This window comes from Palaemon carinicauda, chromosome 20 (assembly GCF_036898095.1).
Source record: "Palaemon carinicauda isolate YSFRI2023 chromosome 20, ASM3689809v2, whole genome shotgun sequence".
Lineage (NCBI taxonomy): Eukaryota > Metazoa > Arthropoda > Malacostraca > Decapoda > Palaemonidae > Palaemon > Palaemon carinicauda.
The window spans coordinates 115944984-115954983 of record NC_090744.1 but is presented as its reverse complement, the minus strand read 5'-3'; the positions used below and the strand labels follow the sequence as shown (position 1 = coordinate 115954983).

The window sequence follows — 10000 nt, the reverse complement described above, 5'->3', positions numbered from 1 at the left end:
CGGAATCCAGACATGGATGATTCTATTTTCGATTGTCTTCTTACCATTATGGCTAAGATACAAGAAAATTATAGAAAGGCTTCTTTTGTCTTTGTTGGTGATTTTAATGCTCACCATAGGGAGTGGTTAAGTTCTGTCTCTTCTACCGATCGCCATGGCTTAAGAGCTTTAGACTTTGGCTCTGAATCAGGCTGTGAGCAAATCATAAGTGAAGCTAATCAGAGGCCTGGCAATTGCTTGGACCTCGTATACAATGACTTCCCTGGCGTTGTAACTAATAAGGTTGGTTCTTCAGTCGGGACATCTGATCATGCCTTGATTTCATTAGTAGTGAAGGCTGGGCAGCCTGTCCCTGATGTATCATACTCTTGTAAAAATTATATGAAATCTCATGCAGACTAGAATGGGATTTTGCATGATCTTTTGTGCTTGAATTGGTCACAATTATATAGTAGTGTTGATCCTGTTGTCCCTTTGAATGAGAATCTAGTCAACATAATTGATAGGCGTATCCCTTCTCGTGTGCTTAGGTACCAAGCGAAGGACAAACCGTGGTTCAATGATGATTGTAGACTTGCTCATTTGGAGAAGCAGGGGGCCTATCATCTTTGGAAGGGTAACAGATCAGATTTGACCTGGAATAACTATACTCAGCTTAGAGCTTTTGCTCAGAGAGTTTATGCCTCAACTGAAAAGGAGTACAATTTAACCATACAAGAAACCCTTTCTGGTACAACTAAGGAACATAAATGGTGATCTACCCTTAAATCTGCACTCTTTGGTGTAGATGCAACAGTTCCTCCTTTACTTAAACCAGATGAGTCGGTCACTCACTGTCCAAAAGAAAAGGCAACCCTTTGGCTGATGTTTTTGACAGTAAACAGAGTAATGAAAAACTTGAACTTCCTCAATCTTGTTTTCCTGAGGCTAAACTAACTAGTTTAGCCTTTCGATCGCCTGAAATTAAAGCCCTGTTGATGGACCTTGATGCTTATGGAGGTATAGACCCAAATGGTATTTTTCCTTTGTTTTTTTTTTTTATAAAGACTGCAGATTTCTTAGCTCCAAACTTATCTGTTATTTTGCGCAAGTTAGAAAGAAGAGGAGCTTTTAGCACTTGTTGGAGAATTGGTAATGTTACTCCTTTATGTAAATGTGTTTGTGGTAGCTCAAATCCAACTGATTACCGCCCGATATCCATAACTCCCATATTATCTAAAGTTTTAGAACATCTTTTGCCAAAATGTCTTAATAGGTTTGCTGAAGGTAATCACCTACTCCCTAGTTTGCAATTTGGTTTTCGTAAAGGCCTTGGAGCATGTGATGCCCTTCTTACAATCTCCAATGCTGTACAGAAATCCCTTGACTGTGGTCAGGAGGTTCGTATGATTGGCCTTGATTTTAGAGCTGCCTTTGACCGTGTTAATCATGGGGCCCTTGTTTTCAAACTGAAACAGTTGGGAGTGGGTGGGTCGTTTCTTAGCATTATTATTGATTTTTTAAGTAATAGATCTCAAAGAGTTGTCGTTGATGGGCACCATAGTGAGTATAGGATTGTGATATCTTGTGTTCCACAGGGTAGTGTTCTTGGCCCATTACTTTTCATACTATATACTCATGACATGTGGTTTTTCCTAGAAAATAAGTTTGTGGCACATGCAGATGATGCTACTCTCTTTGCAATAATTTCATCCCCTGAATGTAGATCTGGGGTTGCTGAATCCCTTAATAGAGATTTAGCTAAAATTAGTGCATGGTGCAAATTATGGGGTATGAAGCTGAATCCTAACAAAACTCAAAGTATGATTGTAAGTAGGTCAAGGACAGTGGCTCCTCAACATCTGGATCTCAGTATTGATAATGTTTCTTTAAATTTGTATGACTTTTAAAATTTTACGTGTGATTCTCGACAGCAAATTTACTTTTGAGAAACACATTAGGTCAGTGTCTTCTTCAATTGCACAAAAAAACCTGGCTTATTGAGAAAGTCTTTCAAGATTTTCGGTGATCAATCTATTCTGAAGAAGTGTTTTAATTCTTTCATTCTACCTTGTTTCGAGTATTGTTCTGTCTGGTGTTCAGCTGCTGATTCTCATCTTAATTTGTTGGGCAGAAACTTACGGTCTATTAAATTTCTTATTTCTTATCTAGATATTAATCTTTGGCACCGCCGTTCAATTAGTTCATTATGCATGTTGCATAAGATTTTTCATAACTCTGACCATTTTTTACATTCAGATCTTGCCTGGACAATTCCATCCTGTTCGTAATACTAGGCAGGCAGTTAGTTCTAATAGCCAGGCCTTCTCCATCATGAGGCTCAATACTACACAGTACTGTAGAAGTTTTATTCCAACTGTGACCAAGTTGTGGAATGATCTTCCTAATCGGGCAGTTGCATGAGTAGAACTTCAAAAGTTCAAAGTTGCAGCAAATGTTTTTATGTTGACCAGGGTGACACAAGTCTTTTTATAGTTTATATATGACTTATCTGTTTTGACGTTGTTACTGTTTTTAGAATGATTTATTGTTAATTTGTTCTCATCATTTATTTATTTCCTTTCCTCACTGGGCTATTTTTCCCTATTGGGGCCGTTGGGTTTATAGCATTTTACTTTTCCAACTAGGGTTGTAGCTTAGCTAATAATAATAATAATAATAATAATAATAATAATAATAATAATAATAATAATAGAAAATATATAGAAAATATTTATTTTTATGTTATTACTCTTCTTAGAATATTTTATTTTTCCTTGTTTCCTTTCCTCACTGGGCTATTTTACCTGTTGGGGCCCTTGAGCTTATAGCATCCTGCTTTTGTAACTAGGGTTGTAGCTTAGTATTTAATAATAATAATAATAATAATAATAATAATGTAAATAAATACAATACTCAAACGTGGGTTGTAATGTCCTTAGAGTTTATTGCAATGCATCTTATCTGATATCTACTTTCTACTGTCACACATCAGGCTTCCTTAAGAGCTTCCGTGAAATAATGTTAAATAATTTTAACGAACTGTATAAATTACAGAAGGAAATACAAGATGCTATTAGCACTAGGGGTCCAACAGTGAAAAATAGCCAGGTGAGGAAAGGAAATAAAGAAATAAATAATCTATAAGAAAAGAATAAACAATGAAAATAAAATGTTTTAAGAACAGTGACAACATTGAATTAGATCCTTCACATATAACTATAAAAAACTTGAAGAAAAAGAGAGGAAGAGAAATAAGATAGAACAGCATGCCCGAGTGTACCCCCAAGCAAGAGAACTCTAATCCAAGACAATAAAAGTTTGCTTGGAGCGAGACAGCAACTTGTTACCAAGCAAGAGAATTCTAATCTAAGACAAGAAAAGTTTGCTTTGGAGCAAGACAGCAACTTGTTACCAAGCAAGAGAACTCTAATCCAAGACAATAAATGTTTGCTTGGAGCAAGACAGCAACTTGTTACCAAGCAAGAGAACTCTAATCCAAGACAATAAATGTTTGCTTGGAGCAAGACAGCAACTTGTTACCAAGCAAGAGAACTCTAATCTAAGACAATAAAAGTTTGCTTGGAGCAAGACAGCAACTTGTTACCAAGCAAGAGAACTCTAATCTAAGACAATAAATATTTCCTTGGAGCAAGACAGCAACTTGTTGCCAAGCAAGAGAACTCTAATCTAAGACAAGAAAAGTTTGCTTTGGAGCGAGACAGCAACTTGTACAAGTTACCAAGCAAGAGAACTCTAATCTAAGACAATAAAAGTTTGCTTGGAGCGAGACAGCAACTTGTTGCCAAGCAAGAGAACTCTAATCTAAGACAATAAATATTTCCTTGGAGCGAGACAGCAACTTGTTACCAAGCGAGAGAACTCTAATCCAAGACAATAAATGTTTGCTTGGAGCGAGACAGCCACTTGTTACCAAGCGAGAGAACTCTAATCCAAGACAATAAAAGTCTGCTTGGAGCGAGACAGCCACTTGGTACCAAGCGAGAGAACTCTAATCCAAGACAATGAAAGTCTGCTTTGGAGCGAGACAGCCACTTGGTACCAAGCGAGAGAACTCTAATCCAAGACAATGAAAGTCTGCTTTGGAGCGAGACAGCCACTTGGTACCAAGCGAGAGAACTCTAATCCAAGACAATAAATGTTTGCTTGGAGCGAGACAGCCACTTGGTACCAAGCGAGAGAACTCTAATCCAAGACAATGAAAGTCTGCTTGGAGCGAGACAGCCACTTGGTACCAAGCGAGAGAACTCTAATCCAAGACAATGAAAGTCTGCTTTGGAGCGAGACAGCCACTTGGTACCAAGCGAGAGAACTCTAATCCAAGACAATGAAAGTCTGCTTTGGAGCGAGACAGCCACTTGGTACCAAGCGAGAGAACTCTAATCCAAGACAATGAAAGTCTGCTTTGGAGCGAGACAGCCACTTGGTACCAAGCGAGAGAACTCTAATCCAAGACAATGAAAGTCTGCTTTGGAGCGAGACAGCCACTTGGTACCAAGCGAGAGAACTCTAATCCAAGACAATGAAAGTCTGCTTTGGAGCGAGACAGCCACTTGGTACCAAGCGAGAGAACTCTAATCCAAGACAATGAAAGTCTGCTTTGGAGCGAGACAGCCACTTGGTACCAAGCGAGAGAACTCTAATCCAAGACAATGAAAGTCTGCTTTGGAGCGAGACAGCCACTTGGTACCAAGCGAGAGAACTCTAATCCAAGACAATGAAAGTCTGCTTTGGAGCGAGACAGCCACTTGGTACCAAGCGAGAGAACTCTAATCCAAGACAATGAAAGTCTGCTTTGGAGCGAGACAGCCACTTGGTACCAAGCGAGAGAACTCTAATCCAAGACAATGAAAGTCTGCTTTGGAGCGAGACAGCCACTTGGTACCAAGCGAGAGAACTCTAATCCAAGACAATGAAAGTCTGCTTTGGAGCGAGACAGCCACTTGCTACCAAGCGAGAGAACTCTAATCCAAGACAATGAAAGTCTGCTTGGAGCGAGACAGCCACTTGCTACCAAGTGAGAGAACTTTAATCTAAGACAATAAAAGATTGGTGGGAGCGAGACAGCAACTCGTTACCAAGCGAGAGAACTCTAATCCAAGACAATAAAAGTCTACTTGAGAGCGAGACAGCCACTTGTTACCAAGCGAGAGAACTCTAATCCAAGACAATGAAAGTCTGTTTGGAGCGAGACAGCCACTTGTTGCCAAGCTAGAAAACTCTAATCCAAGACAATGAAAGTCTGCTTGGAGCGAGACAGCCACTTGTTGCCAAGCAAGAAAACTCTAATCCAAGACAATAAAAGTCTACTGAGAGCAAGTCGGCAACTTGTTACGGTCTGATAGCCCCTCTTTTAACTTGGAAGACAACATAGGTTAGAACAGAACAGAACAGAACAATCACAGCGAAAACTAGACCAGGGAGGAGAGTTTGAACAAAAAGTGGACATAGTCAGAAGTCATTTTAAGAGTAGGGCTAGAAAATCAAGAATAGATTACTCAAGGCATTGTCTTTCTGAGACTTTTAACTTTAGTTTTGTAACTGTATTAAGGACTGTAACTTTGTTTGTAACTGTATTAAAGACAGTAATTTTAGGTTTGTAACTGTATTAGACTGTAACTTTAGGTTTGTAAGTGTAGTAAAGACAGTAAATTTGTAACTGTATCAAAGTCAGTAATTTGTAAATGTATTAAAAACTTTAACTTGAGGTTTGTAGTTGCATCAAAGACTTTAACTTTAGGTTTGTAACTGTATTAAAGACTCTAACTTTAGGTTTGTGACTGTATTAAAGACTTTAACTTTATGTTTGTAACTGTATCAAAGACTTTAACTTTAGGTTTGTAACTGTATTAAAGACACTAATTTGTAAATGTATTAAAAACTTTAACTTGAGGTTTGTAGTTGCATCAAAGACTTTAACTTTAGGTTTGTAACTGTATCAAAGACTAACTTTATGTTTGTAACTGCATCAAAGACTTTAACTTTATGTTTGTAACTGCATCAAAGACTTTAACTTTAGGTATGTAACTGTATTAAAGACTATCTTTATTAGAGACTGTGTACGGAGAAGGCCTTATAAGTTAAGTTATCTATAACAGAAAAAAAGGACTAAGTACAATCACTTCCAGGTTCATAGGCCAACTATTTTTGAAATAAATAAATAATTAGGCCTATGTATCTGAAAAAAAAGCACTTGATTTCTATCGAAAAACAATGTCATCCAACCATCGAGTATCTATCGAAGATAAAAGATAAAGATAATGTGAAATTCGGGTCCCTCTGGATTTACGTGACAATGGGGGAGAAAAACATCTTGGAAATAGGTGATGCTTTTATCAGTAGGTATTATCTCTTTCGTGTGTGTGCATGTGTATGTGTGTCTGTCTCTCCCTTCCCCTATCTTGTCTCCAACTGTCCCGAAAGAAGAAGAATGTTTATTTTTAAGTGAGGAGAAGATGGTACGTCGGACCATCAAAGGTCCAATATGCCGCCATGAGATAACGATGTTTATCTGGCTATCTCGTTCTGGATAAGGTGCATTTCTTTCGGCCTTTCCCGTAAGGTTTCGTTTTCTCTCTCTCTCTCTCTCTCTCTCTCTCTCTCTCTCTCTCTCTCTCTCTCTCTCTCTCTCTCTCTCTCTGAAGTAGATGATGATGAATGGAGAAGTATTGACTTGAATGCTCAAGATAGAGTCGACTGGCGAAATCTGGAAGAGGCTCTTTGCGTCAGTAGGTGTTTGAGGAGGTGATACATACATACATACATATGTACTTCTCATAGTCAGGACACAGAGTAGATATTATGTGCTTATATCAGCCAGAGTTTGTCACCAAAACTCTGTCTTTGAAAAGGCGGAAGTTGATAGAGGAAGACAAAGGGTACGAAGATCTTGACGTTTAATATCACCGGGACCCATTGGCTGTTTTTATAATGTCTTCCTCTTCTTCCAGCTAATACTTCGATTGTTGCAGGAAGATCGATTTGAACTTCATGATTCGATTAACTTTGTAGTCTGTCCATCTTCCTCTAAATGTTTGTAGGACCTTTTAGGGTGACCCAAATGTTTGTAGGACCTTTTAGGGTGTCTATCTTCCTCCAAATATTTGTAGGACCTTTTAGGGTGTCCCAAATGTTTGTAGGACCTTTTAGGGTGACCCAAATGTTTGTAGGACCTTTTAGGGTGTCTATCTTCCTCCAAATATTTGTAGGACCTTTTAGGGTGTCCCAAATGTTTGTAGGACCTTTTAGGGTGTCCCAAATGTTTGTAGGACCTTTTAGGGTGACCCAAATGTGTGTAGGACCTTTTAGGGTATCCCAAATGTTTGTAGGACCTTTTAGGGTGACCCAAATGTGTGTAGGACCTTTTAGGGTGTTCCAAATGTTTGTAGGAGCTTTTAGGGTGTCCCAAACGTTTGTAGGACCTTTTAGGGTGTCCCAAATGTTTGTAGGACCTTTTTGGAGGGGTCCATCTTCCTCCAAATGTTTGTAGGGCCTTTTTAGGGTGTCCATCTTCCTCCAAATGTTTATAGAACCTTTTTAGGGTGTCCATCTTCATGTTTTTAGGATCTTTTAGGATGTCCATCTTCATCCAAATGTTTGTAGGACCTTTTTAGGGTGTCCATCTTCCTCCAAATGTTTGTAGGAAAGTTTACATAGATTATATTTCGAAATCTGGAATTGAAATCTCAAATGTCTTCCAGGTTTAAAGGTTGCAGATACAAGGGACAGGTTGCTGCCTTTAATTCTTATTATTTTTTTATGATTGTTATTCCTCTTTTAGTCAAAGAAATGCCCAATTAAGGTCTTAGTGAATATAATCATTTATTTAATGATGCATTGATACAATTACCTCTTTATTATGCTTTCGATGTTCGGACAGAATTTTTGTATTATTTTAATTATCTTTTGTTATTCTATTCCAAAATATTTTTTTTCATATAAATTATCTTCATATTTGTACTATTTTCTTTTCTTTTTTCAGAACACCCTTACGTTTGCACCAACACGTGCAGTTATTCAGGTGAGGTCCCATATATATATATATATATATATATATATATATATATATATATATATATATATATATATACTGTGTATATATATATATATATATATATATATATATATATATATATATATATATATATATATATATATATATATATATATATATATATATATATATATATATATATATATATATATATATATATATATATATACACAGTATATATATATATATATATATATATATATATATATATATATATATATATTATATATATATATATATACTGTGTATATATATATATATATATATATATATATATATATATATATATATATATATATATATATATATATATATATACACAGTATATATATATATATATATATATATATATATATATATATATATATATATATATATATATATACTGTGTATATATATATATATATATATATATATATATATATATATATATATATATATATATATATATATATATATACACAGTATATATATATATATATATATATATATATATATATATATATATATATATATATATATATATATATATATATATATATATATATATATATACACAGTATATATATATATATATATATATATATATATATATATATATATATATATATATATATATATATTTACATATATGTAAATTATAAAATTAACTTTGATTCTCATTTGACTGCAATTATGAAATTAACTTAATCAACTTTGATTCTCATTTGACTGAAATTATGAAATTAACTTTGATTCTCATTTTTGATTCTCATTTGACTGAAATTATGAAAATAACTTTGATTCTCATTTGACTGAAATTATGAAAATAACTTTGATTCTCATTTGACTGAAATTAACTTTGATTCTCATTTGACTGAAATTATGAAATTAACTTTGATTCTCATTTGACTGAAATTAACTTTGATTCTCATTTGACTGAAATTAACTTTGATTCTCATTTGACTGAAAGTTGATGTTCAAGTTTATTTTGTCCTATTTACAAACATTGTTTTTTTACGGGTATTTTTTATTATGTTGTACCAGGCGATGAGCGACCAGGTATCACATACCAGGGAGGTCAACAGTACAAATACGAGTATAAAGGAGAGGTCATCACTAAGAGTAGGGTCACCGCCGATGAAGAATCCAAGATGGCGGTCACGGCTGAAGTCGTCATCTCAGCGAGGACGGAGTGTGACCACAAAATGCAGGTTAGGGAAAGGGTCTCTCTCTCTCTCTCTCTCTACCAAAGAGCAAATGGAGTCTCCGTGGATGGACTAAAAAGTCTTTGAGACATCCAAAATCCTTGTGACTCTCTCTCTCTCTCTCTCTCTCTCTCTCTCTCTCTCTCTCTCTCTCTCTCTCTCTCTCTCTCTCAAAGAGCAAATGGAGTCTGCGGATAGACTGAAAAGTCTTTGAGACATCCAAAATCATTGTAACTCTCTCTCTCTCTCTCTCTCTCTCTCTCTCTCTCTCTCTCTCTCTCTCTCTCTCTCTCTCTCTCTCTCTCTCTCTCTCAAAGAGCAAATGGAGTCTGCGGATAGACTGAAAAGTCTTTGAGACATCCAAAATCATTGTAACTCTCTCTCTCTCTCTCTCTCTCTCTCTCTCTCTCTCCTCTCTCTCTCTCTCTCTCTCTCTCTCTCTCTCTCTCTCTGATAAATATACTTCATGTCCTTCCTCTTGCGTCTGTTGAGGGTCTTTTTATGCCAGTCCACATCCGCAAACTTTCTTATTTCGTCAATCTGTCGTCTTCTTATCCTTGCCCTGCTTCTTCTGCAATCTCTAGGTACCCATTCTATTATTCTTAATGTCCATCTATTTTCTGTCAATCTCATTATATGTCCTGCCCATGTCCATTTCTTTTTCTTACATGTTAGAATATCCTCTACTTTAGCTTGCTCTCTTATCCATGTTGCTCTTTTTCTGTCTCTTAGTGTCATTCCCATCATTATTCTTTCCATA

At 35.9% G+C, this 10000-nt stretch overlaps 1 protein-coding gene across 1 annotated transcript in view; it reads left to right on the top strand.

The window, feature by feature from the left end:
- LOC137660094 (uncharacterized) overlaps positions 1-10000 on the top strand; it is a 128242-nt gene that overhangs the window by 6736 nt on the left and 111506 nt on the right. The window contains 2 exon segments of the mRNA XM_068394812.1: positions 7982-8020; positions 9080-9246. Coding sequence (XP_068250913.1) covers positions 7982-8020; positions 9080-9246 — 206 coding nt within the window.